General features: G+C 39.4%; 1 protein-coding gene across 1 annotated transcript in view; it reads left to right on the plus strand.

Moving 5' to 3' along the window:
- TXLNB (taxilin beta) overlaps positions 1–12,519 on the plus strand; it is a 77,426-nt gene that overhangs the window by 27,073 nt on the left and 37,834 nt on the right. The window contains exon 3 of the mRNA XM_033935495.1: positions 6,934–7,025. Within this exon, the coding sequence (XP_033791386.1) occupies positions 6,934–7,025 (92 nt within the window). The remainder of the gene's footprint in view (positions 1–6,933; positions 7,026–12,519) is intronic.

Below are 12,519 nucleotides of genomic sequence, written 5' to 3' on the forward strand. Positions count from 1 at the left end.
TATAAAAACAAAGCATATATATGGGTATATTCAGTGTACAGTATAATAGAAAGAAATAAAGGAAATATTATAAATCGGTAATAAACGATGTAGTGTCTAAAGGGAGATTTCCATATATTTAAGATTCACAGTAACTCAAGAGTGGTGCCCATATTAGTTCATATTGGAGAAGTTTATTATTTCTCTCAGCTAATACCTTCTCATACTTTCCAGTCAAGCAAACATGATTCCACCAAGTATGGAAGTCAACCTTAGTTAGATCTTTCCAGTTATAAAGAATATTTTGAATAGCTAGTGCCATTAAAAGGGTAAACAATTTACTCTTACACATATCCAACAGAGTGTGAAGGCCATGAGCCATCAAGACTATTACGGGAAAGGTTAAAGTTTCTACGATGTCTAGGATGGAACATATGGTGCTCCAGACCTTGGACCAGTAATCGGTGAGATGATTACATGTAAATAAGAGGTACATTAATGTGCCAGGCTTTTGTTGACAGGACCAGCAATTAGGTGACAACGCTGAGTCAATTTTATGAGAGAGAAGAGGGGTCCATGTGGCTTTGTGAAGTAAAAAAATAGATGGATTGTAATAGTGAAGCTGACCTAATGGACTTAAAAAATGAGTCCAAACTGTGGTCCAATCTATTGCATCGGATGGTAAATTCAATTCTTGAAACTATTTGTTCTCAGTAGTGAGTGGAGCATCATATATCGCCATTTGGAGCATTTTATACCATAAGGAAGCTTTACCACCCATGTTAGAAATTTGAGTAATATAGGAAAGGAGACTTGGAGAGTGACCTATTAGGGAACGTTTTCAGTAAACAATGGCAAATTTGCAACCAATGGAAGTATTGATTTGATTGAAGGTGAAATTTATTGGAGAGCTCTGTAAAGGAAAGCCAACGATCTTGGTCTATGAGATCCTGAAGAAACCAAATTCCACTTTGTTGCCATTTAGACCATGCGATCATTTTGTCTTCTATTTTAATTTGTGGATTATTCCATATGGGAATCATTTTAGATTTAGACCATGGAACTGGTAAGTTAGAGTCGACTGCTGCCACAGCCATCTTCAAAGAAGCAAGAATATGATCCATTTTATCTTGTTTTGATAAAGGTAAGCAAGCAATGCACTGCAAATTGACCTGTCCATATGAAGCCTGTTCCAGTTTGGCCCAGGCAGGCAAAGAACCTTTGGTGTAACTCGGTAGCGTTTGAGTCCAATGTCGAAGAATAAAGGCATGATGATACTGACGGAAACAAGGAAAATTCACTCCACTGATAGCCTTTAGTTTAGATAAGGCAATCCGTGGTTGTTTCTTGTTCCAGAGGAATTGGGATAGTAATGTGTCCATTTGTTTGTATACTTGTTTAGGGAGGAGAAATGGGAGCATATTTAAAACATATGTTATTTTAGGGGAAACTACCATACGAATTGACTCTAATCTACCCCACCATGAAAGATTGAGTGGGGATCATTTATGTATAAGGGATTTTACATTTTCTAATAGAAATTCAGCATTGAGCTGAAGTGATTCCTCAATAGTTGGACCCAGGTATACCCCTAAATATTTCATTTTCGAGTCAGACCACTGAAAGCCATACTGCGCGACCTTATATTTGGCTTCAGGACAATTTATGGGCATAATTATGGATTTACCCATGTTGAGTTTATATCCAGATTCCAGTGAATAGCTCTCGATCGTGGATAGAACATGTGATAGAGAGGCCTGGGTAACGTACAGCAATATGTCATCTGCATAAGCTGATATTTTCAGTTCTTGACCATTATGATGGAACCCATGTATAGAAGGGTTGTTTCGGAAGGCAATCAGTAGGGGTTCCAAAGCAATATCGAATAGAAGTGGCGAAAGTGGACATCCTGTCTGGTACCCCTACTAGGAGTAAATGTGGAGGACAATTTACCATTTATACAGATTCTAGTAGTAGGGGAGGTATAAAGTATTCTCATTTTTCAGATGAAACTAGGAGAGAAACCGAATCAATTCAATACTTGGAATAAGAAGGGCCATTCAACTCTGTCGAATGCCTTCTCAGTGTCTAGACCTATGGACACAAGTCGTTGTTCATTAGGAGAAAGTTGATTATGCAGGAGGGAAATAATATTGGAAAACGTATAGGTATTGTCTGAGGAATATCGTCCAGTAATGAAGCCACATTGATCAGGTTCTATAAGTTTGGTGATGACCGATTATATTCTGGATGAAAGGACTTTGGCATAAATTTTCGCGTCCACATTTATTAAGGATAGTGGTCTGTAATTTGGGATGTGTTTCGGGTCCTTGCCTGCCTTCGGCAAGACAATGATTGTTGCTTCCGTGAATGATCCAGAAATGTTACCAGACTCTATAAGATATTCAATGTATTGTAGGTAATGAGGTAATAAAACTTCTTGAAATTCCTTGTAAAATTTCACAGTTAAGCCATCGGGTCCTGGGGATTTACCAGGAGCCATTGTGTTTATGACTCGAGATAGTTCTTCAATTGTAATAGGTGTGTCTAGTAAGTTGGTATCCGAAGAGTCCAACATAGGGTGAGGAAGATTATCCAAAAAAGAGAAGGCGAGGGGAGTTTTATTCAGTTCTGTGGTATAAAGTATACGATAATAATCCATGAAAGTTTGTGATATGTCAGATGATTCAGTAAGTATTGAAGTATCATCTAATATTATACTGGCTATGGAAGATTTGTCCTCTCTATTTTTTAGGGATGCAGCCAGGAGGTGTCCACATTTGTTGTTTTCAGCAAAGTAAGAGGCAGATTTCTGAAATATGGTGTGAGCTGCAGATTTGCTTAATTGGACATTGTATTGGAATTTTAATTTACCCAGGTTATTCAGTAAAGTCATGTCCAGTGGTGTTTGTTGGTGTAGAGATTCCAGATATTTGATTTCCGATTCTAGTTGACTTATTTTGTTCCTCTGGGATTTGTATTTATGAGCCACATATGTGATGATGATTCCTCTAATGTATGCTTTGAAAGCATCCCACCAGCTGCACCAGGATATATGTTCAGGTTGATTAATAAGGAAATAATCCAAGATAGCAGCTCTAACGTGTTCTGTGAACTTAGTGTCGTGTAGGAGAGCGGAGTTAAACCTCCATTGCTTAGGTGGGACAGAAGGGGATTTGATATTAAATGTTAAGGTAATGACAGCATGATCCGAAATGGTGATTGGTTGTATATTGGAATCTACAATATCCAGGTTTAAAGAATTACTTAGAAGGAAGTAATCTGGGATTAAAGAATTAATTAGAAGGAAGTAATCAATCCGGGAATATGAAAGATATGGGTAGGGTGCATGATTCTCCATATATCAGACAAATGCAGGGATTCAAACATTTGATGGAAAGCATACCAAGATCTCAATTTTTTTGTAACCAACTTGAGATTTACGATCTTTGATAGGATCAATCGCCAAATTAAAATCACCACCAAGGATAATTTGGGAATCATTATCAGTGAGAACTGATGCTGAGATCTCATGGAAGAATTCAGGACTGTCTGCATTCGGAGCGTATATATTATAAACTGTAAATTTTGATTTACCACACAATATGGTAAGCTTTACCCATCTCCCATTTAAATCTGTGGAGGATGAGAATACTGTTAGACCCAGTCGATTTCTAATGATAGTTAACACTTCCCCCTTTTTTTCTACTGCAGGAAAAAAATAGATTGGCAGCGCCCAAGGCAATTTTATTTTCTTAGATGCATTCTCATCTAAATGAGACTCTTGAAGCAGGATGATGTCTGGGGTAAAGCGTTCAGAATAGGATAAGATTTTTTTTACTTTAATCTTATTGTTAAGCCCTTTAGCGTTTAATATTAATAATAATAATATTTTATTTTGTATACCGCCATACCCAGGGAGTTCAAGGCGGTTCACAACAGATAGATGAATTACATACAGTGCGATTCGAAAAAAGAAGAACATAACAAGGCAACAAGGCAATAAAGACAATATCTTAAGTGACATAAGCAAGCTCAAGAATGAATGTCCAATTTTGATACAAACATAAGTTGTTAGAAATGGTGAACCCATATATACACATAAAGAAAATTTTCGAGAAAATAATAAACTTTGCAGCAATTGTGAGAAATAACATCATGCAAGGAAGAACACAGTGAAATAGCGATGATAACATCTTTGAAGAGCCTATAGTGAGTGCAGCTAAAATAGAAAGCAAAGAGTGGCAGGGGACAGAGCACCCACAAGTACAGAAACTGATACAGTGCACAGATAAACTACTCATGCAATATAGTTGAATATCATTTAAATTGTGAGGCAGCATGCTGTAACTTGTTGCTGAACTAACAGTGAGTGAGACATGCAGAACTTTCAGTGCAGGAACTTTGTGCATAGTGGTACATAGCACAAGTCAAATCTGATGTATGGGAGTTGGAGAATGTTGTTCGATGAAAGCTGCAAGATCTTCCGGGTTGATGAAATCCTTCATCTGGTTGTTGAAAGTCACCCTCATTCTGGCCGGGTAGAGAAGCCCATATTTTGCATTGAGTTGTTTCAGTTGAGGCCTGTAAGACAGGAGCTGTTTACATTTGTAGGCCGTCGTCTTGCTGAGGTCAGGAATGAAAAGTATGGTGGCTCCCTCGTGTTTCAGCAAGGATTTTGGCGCGTTGCATGATATCAAACACTTGTTGATACCGGAGAAGTTTCACCACCACTGGTCTAGGATATCGACCATTAGAGGTACGGTAGGATGGTACACGATGTGCCCTTTCGATTTCAAAATCTTTTTGAAAGGTGATGTCAAGTATTTTCGGGAGCCATGTTTCAAGGTGTTTAATAAGATCGCGATCCGGAATCTCTTCCGGTAACCCAAGAATTCTGAAATTACTTCTTCTCAATCAGTTATTGCTGATCTCAAGCTCTCTTTCCAGCGCATTGAGCATGCTTTCGGAGTTCCACCACGTTGCTGGTGGTCGCGTCCATCTTGTTTTCCAGTGTGGTGACACGAGTCTGCAGCAGAAAGAACTCCAACGTTAAGTTAGTGATCTTCTCATTTATTTCAATCGTCTCTGATTTTGTGTCAGTTACCAGCTCCTTCAACTCTTTGAGTTCTGCCAGGATTTCACGATTGCTATCTGCATTAGACTCAGGTAGTGGCGTATTAGATGGCGATGTCGGCTCAGGTTTGTGTCTTTTACTAACCTTCTTATCTGCCATTGTTGCCTTTTGTGCAGCGCAAATATTGAGCTGTGACTGATGAAATGTCACTCAGTTTGCTTTTGAGATGAAAAAGACTGATTTTCTAAGAGTAGAATATCGATTCTGTATATCAGGTGCAGGAGCTCCGATCTCACGCTGCCATTCCTCGCGGGTTCAGTAGTGCCCCCCCCCCTGTGGAGGAGCATTTTTGATAGGAGGTATAAATCTAAGATTGGACGTTTTGGGCAGGTCGTCCACAAACTCAAGATTACAAACGTCCATTTTCAAAGCTGCCAGACGTCTATCTTTTATTTTTGAAAATGACATAGGTATAAATTTTGGTCCTTAGGATATCTACCTTTTTTGGCCATTTTTCAAAAATAAAAACATCCACATGAAAAATGCACAAAAGCAAGTTATGGCTGATCGCCATCAGCTGAGTCAGTTTTGGGGATTCCTGCCAGCTCAGCAGAAGGGGATTTCCCCTGTCAGGATCAGCTGGAGCCCTACACCCCCTCCCCCTCTCCAACATCACCTCCACATCCCTCCACATTCCTGCCCCCCCCATCACCAGACACCACCTGACTTCAGGCAACACCCCCACATCACTGGACACCCCCATACCTAGCACTGCAAAATCTGCACAAGGGAAGCCCACTAACTCCTGCCTACAGGGCCACATGCTGCGAATGATGGGTCTTGGGATGCAGTGGGAGGGGTCTAAGGCCCTGATTGGCTCAAAATCGCCAGTGGTCTTCTTGTCAGTTTGTTTACCTTTGGGACACTTAGATCTGTTTTACTTTGGTCTAGGTCCCGGCATGTAAGTTCCACCTAGGATGTCCTGGAAAAGCTATGATTATTGCTTTGGTATGTCCAGGTGGAAGCCCTCCTGATTCCCTCCCATAACTCACCTCCCAACACGCCCCCGTGAGCTCTGGACGCACAGCAGCTTAGAAGTGCTGCTCAACATCTAGAAAGCTTGTTTTGATTATCGGCTATTAGGACGTCCAAGTGCTGACTTAGGCTGGTTTTTGGACGTTTAAAGTTTGATTATGCCCCTCTCCCCAATAGTGTCTGGAAAATGGTGTTGCACAACACTCACCTAGAGTAATACATTCCGGTGGAAAAGGATTAAGATACTTTTGGCTTCAAATCAAGGGCCCCTTTTATAAAGCCGCAGTAGCGATGCTGCTGCAGAAAATGCACCGAAGCTCATAGGAATTGAATGGGTTTGAGTACATTGCCGCAGCTTTATAAAAGGGGCCCAAAGAGTGGCATCCTACAAGCAGCTATGACTGTCAGGTTTGCTAAATCCTTAGCTGTATGACCAGGAATTACTGGACAGACTGGATGGACAGATTTATCATTATCTACTATGTTGAAAATGGATGCATTTGAAGTACATTTTCTAAATGTGAAGTTTTTTTTTTTTTAAGTTCAATGTTTTTTTATTAGTTTTAATAATAAACAATATTACAGATATTTGCCAGAGTCTATGTAATATAATGAGCCATTCTTAAAGTATAAGAAAAGTAAAATTAAAGAACAAGAAGAAACATGAGATGACAATCAAATACTAGAAGTCTGAATTTTACAAAGTTCTTACATAGTATACATTACAAAGATATCAGTTCAAATACATATCAAACATTAATTCTGTCAAAGTATGCCTCTTGTTTCCCCATATGTCGTGTTAATGGCATCCTTCTGTAATACTGCTTTGTGTTTTTTACCAGGAAAAGAAGCTACCCTGCTGATGCAAAACCTAAACAAGCTAGGCACACCTGAGGAGAAGCTGGAAGTTTTATTTAAAAAATATGCAGAACTGGTCAGTAAGACTTGGCTATATTGATCAGTTTGACTCATTTTAATGTATTAAGTTATTGTGAAAGATAAAACAGAGAGGGGATGAACATTACATAAATATTGGTGCACCACTAAATATCACAGCTGTCACACATAACATGTAGCTGACGATATCCTAACCTCATCTGGGATTATACCAGATTTAGAATTAATATCTCACATACGGGGTGTCCAATGGAATCCTAACATCAGAGCTTTATTTCAGCCTGTACATTCTGCCTTCCAAAAATATCCCCTCCCATCAACTAGATATCTCATTCAGTCTCTCAGCATGCTATTTTCCAGTCATACACATATCTTCAGATTGATAGGCAGCCACCCTCCAGGTAGAGCAATTCTGGTTCACATTGACTGCAGCCAAAGAGTTGACCTTTTGAATCCACAGAAGAATGAAAGTCCAAAACAAAACATACTGTGGAGTCTGCAGTTACTGATGCAGACTTTATTATATTTGAGAAGATAATCCACAATATTTGGAATAATGAAGATCATCCACAACTCTAATCAATGAAGAGGACCCAACACAGACCGTGTTTCGACCTTAATGTCTTCCTCAAGGGGTCTTGATTGGTCTCTCCAAAGAATCAGTAGATATGACAACCTACGCCTAGCGTAGGTGAGTGCTTTCCTCGAGTGTTACTGTTGGGTCCTCTTCATTGATTAGAGTTGTGGATGATTTTCATTGTTCCAAAGATTGTGGATTATCTTCTCGATGTAATAAAGTCTGCATTAGTAACATCAGACTCCACAGTATCTTTTGTTTTGGACCCACATTGACTGTATACAGACATTACTATACTTCCTTAAAATAGAATAGGGGTTTTTTAAGGTGAGACTTAATAGTCTCTGCTCAATAGGCAATAAATACATATTATGCCTTGAAGTTTTCCTCACAAACAACAAGTAGATCGGGATGGTGCAGAGAAAATATAGAAGGGGAGACTTTTCTTGAAACAGCCTTTGGACGAAACATGTCAAAATGACAGGTCCCTTCCCGATGTGAACAAGAGAATACTATAAAGATAAGTTTTAGTGTTGATTAGCTTTTATTACTAGAGCACAGAGAACTTTAAAATATTTAAGTATGAATTAAAAATCACAGGGCTAGTGAGGAGGCCACTGCCATATGTATGTTCTTAGTCATTGAAAACACTTGGCTAACAACTGGCACTTCTGAAGCCCTTAGAAAATAGTAAAAAAGAAACAAAAGACAAATGAATGCATATGATACTGCTTATGTAGAAATTGAAGTTTTCCTCAGTCATGTTTGGACTAGACTATCCTGCAGTTCCTGCTCTTAGAAAAGCTTATGAGCTACCAGAAAACTCCAGGTCATTAGAAGCAATCTGAACCAGTCTTGGTTTTATTTCCACTGCATGCAGTGAGGGTAAAATCAGGGCTGGCTCAACCTGTACTTCAATGGATCTATCAGGATGGTTTGCTTTTTATAGCTGTAATTCAATTCCAGCTGCACCGCTAAGGAAAAGGATTTAGGTGTCATTATGGACAATAAATCTCAGATTGATAAAGTATTATGTTCTTCCTTCTGTGCTCTTCATTATGTCTCTGACTGCCCTGTGATATCATAGCATAATGATATGCTAAGGTACCATCACATGGTTAGGATATCCCAAGCTCTCATGGTAGAAACCCCCTGACTATAAAGAAGCAGTTGTGGCTCAATGGGTAAAAGTCCTGTGCTCATCTTCCAGAGGTTCTGGGTTTGAGTCCCAAACAACTTCCCCCCTGCACATGTTCCTATTTTAATTGTGAACTATGGGCCCATAACCTTTTATATATATAAATGTCCAGAATGATGTACGTTAGTATAAGTTTCCATGCACAAATACCGTGCTATGGGAATTGTGCTGCTATCTGGACTACACTTACTTTTTCCACTATTCTTTAAAGGAAGCCTCAGCCCCACCACTCCACCGCAAAATTGTTATTTTGTTACGAGAAGATTTGTGTGGCTCTTCATCATTGGCCATCCTTGTTATATAGTATTCTAAGGTGTTTTGTTTATATTTCCCATTCACAAAAGTGCTTCAATAAATAATTCAATAAATAGTGCTAAATGTTTCTATTTTGTAATGGTACTTAGCTTGCGTTATCCAACTTGAACACAGCCAAAAGCTCAGGAGTCTGACCCGACATGTTTCGCATAAAAATGCTTTGTCAAGGGTCCCCCGAGTGTGCTGCTGTCATCCGACATCTCTTACTTTTTTTGGAGTCGGATGACAGCAGCACACTCGGGGGACCCTTGACAAAGCATTTTTATGCGAAACATGTCGGGTCAGACTCCTGAGCTTTTGGCTGTGTTCAAGTTGGATAACGCAAGCTAAGTACCATTACAAAATAGAAACATTTAGCACTATTTATTGAATTATTTATTGAAGCACTTGTGTGAATGGGAAATATAAACAAAACACCTTAGAATACTATATAACAAGGACGGCCAATGATGAAGAGCCACACAAATCTTCTCGCAACAAAATAACAATTTTGCAGTGGAGTGGTGGGGCTGAGGCTTCCTATTTTAATTGTGGCATTCTACCGTGCAGGTGCACCTTGATGATCTCAAAATGAGGTCACCATTATGCAGCTGCACACCTCCATTTGCAATGAACTAGAAGCCATGCTAAGGTCTGAATTTGTTTTTACTGTTTTTGCCCTTTTACAAATGAAGTTATCTGTTCAATATATATATTTATGTCATGTGGTTGCATCTCTTTGAAGAATGAGCTCATTAGAGCACTGTTTTGTGAGAAAAAAAGGGTTGTTTTTGAGCAAGAAACCTAAAGCTGTGTTTTTCATGTGCTGTAATTAGCAAATAACATTGCTGTTTGGACAGAAAACTAGTAGGTCTGGCATGTAATATGTTTGTATTGATGTGCCCTGTTTATGTGGTGGCTTATTAAATGTATTTTTAGCTTAATAAAGCAAAAATAAATCCCTAAACCCTATTTACAAAGCCCGCCTAAATTCCGTCCATAGAACTCACATCTATCTAAAGCCCAAACCACACTGAAAAGTAGACCTGGTTTTCATTTGCCTACAATTTCCACATTAGATAGATGTACTATGGTGCCCAAATATATGTTAATGAGTGAAAAGACATCCACATTGAAGCCTCTCCCATGCCATGCCCACGTCACACTCACGCCTATATGGTTAGGTGCAGTTTTTCCCAAAGGGCACCTACTGAATTGTGGACATGTCTTGAAACTCGCATCCACATCCTCAGGATGCCCATCTGCCAATTATTACTTGTTAAGACCCTTAAATTGCTCATTAACCACTTAGTTTGGATGCCTAGCTCCCGCTTAACTTTAGGCAGAACTTAGGAGCCATTAGGCACCCTTTACAGAATCAGGCCCTTATTGTCTTGGAATAATACACCAATAAAGTAATATCAAGAACATCGTTCTCCACAGTCTCTTTTGGTTTTTGTTCTCTGAATCGATAGCCAATGCAGAGCATGTAATGGAGGAGTTATTCTGTCAAATCTTTTTAGACAACTAATCAGTCTAGCTATTAAATTTTGCAGGAGATGACTTTGATTCTGAAATTTCTTTGTGATGCCCTCATATAGTGAATTGCAGTAATCAGTTTGAGGTAACAATATAGCCTGAGCTATGGTACAAAAGCTATTGTGGTCTAAAGATTATTTAATTATTGCATAACTGATGTAACATATGGAATACCTTCCTAATAAGAAAATTTACTTGATTCTTCATAGTTAATCCCAAGTCTAGTATAACACTAAAACTTTGGATTTATTTTTAATTTGGAGAGTTTCTCCAGTTAGAAATTGGAAACATTTACAAAGGATGTCATCGTAATCTCCAAACCAGATGATTTTAGATTTTTGCTTGTTTAGTTTGAGGAAATTATCTGTAGCCCTCGTATCTACTATACTAGTGGCCTTTAGTGGAGAATCAGTAGTACAGTACCCTCTCCAAATCCACGGTTTCAGTACCCACAGATTTGGTTATTCGTGATTTTTTTTTAGAAATGCTGCATCCTGGACCTTAACTGGTGATCTAGCGGCGATGCGGGGCAAGAGCAATCTTCCTACGCTCCTGCCCCGTGCAGAGTCATCATCAAAATGGCAGCCAACGGGAACTCATGGCAGCCATTTTGATGACATCTCTGCATGGGACAGGAGCATAGGAAGATCGCTCCTATCCTAATTCTGGGAAAGGTCCGGGACGCAGTCAGGGCCGGCCCTGAAAGTTATCTGCAATATTTCAATATTCGCGGGCCGGCTCTGCCCTGCGAATATTGAGGGTCTGCTGTATTGACATACAAGTCCAATGCTGGACATCAGCAGATGTCATCAGCAAATTGACCTAAGGTAAACTAAACAAAACTAAAACTTAATTTTATAGACCGGGTCTTCAACCGAAAGGAGCTCAACTCGGTTTACAATAATGTAAGCATAATACATAAACATAACAAAGAATGTAAACTAGAATGGCTTAGTTTCCAAAATGCTTGGTAAACAAGAAGGTTTTCAAAGCTTTCCGGAATAGAACAAAAGAGTCTAAACTTCTAAGTGAAAGCGATAGCTCATTCCAGAGCTCAGTTAGTTTGAAAATGAAAGAGTGGCTGTATCTCTTGAAAGTTCTATTTTTACACTTAAGGGAAGGAAATGTAATTTTTAATTTTTGTTAACTCCTGGGTGGTAAAGATGCCAAATAAAATTTTAAATGCAATACAAACTCAAATGCAAATTATGGATTAACGAAGCTGGGATACAGCATAGGCCACTAGTTGAATTGCAATCACTGTATGTAAGAAGAACTGCTTGGATGAAAGGGATCAACTGGCACCCCAGAGCAGCAGGCCAATGTTCAGTGCTGTGAAATATTACGAAAAAATCAGGATGCACATAGCTCTTGCCACTTGATAGCAACATATATATTTTGCATGGCTTCAAAGATGTCCAATCTTGTGACCGAGAGATCAGAGTGAAGTAAACAGCTAGGTGGATTATTTAAAGCAACTTGCAACAAAATAAAAAAGAATAGCTTGGCAGTTGGTCACTTGGCTCAGCAGACTTCTCCTGGACCATTTATGAAAGGTTATATTGGCTTGTTCCGATGTCACAACTCTCCTAACATCAGACCAACTGAATGTTGCAAGTTCAGGCAGATAAAATTGCATCAAGATGGTGCTAATGGGAGCAATAAAGGACTTGCATGGTATGTAATACTACAGTGATTAGCAGGGGCGGCCATATCATTAGGCAAATTGAGGAGGTCGCATCAGACAACTAAATTTTTGGAGCAGCATGAAGTGCCCTCAACCACTTCAGTGGTGCCTCCCTAATGGCTGTCTTTCAGCTGCTGCTGCTTCTCCCCACTCCTACTGTCCATGCGCGCCTCCAAGTCCCTGCTGGTTATACCCCCTCTGTTGCATAATATTGTGTCATAGGGGGCGTGACTGGC

This window comes from Geotrypetes seraphini, chromosome 3 (assembly GCF_902459505.1).
Source record: "Geotrypetes seraphini chromosome 3, aGeoSer1.1, whole genome shotgun sequence".
In the NCBI taxonomy this organism is placed as follows: Eukaryota; Metazoa; Chordata; class Amphibia; order Gymnophiona; family Dermophiidae; genus Geotrypetes; species Geotrypetes seraphini.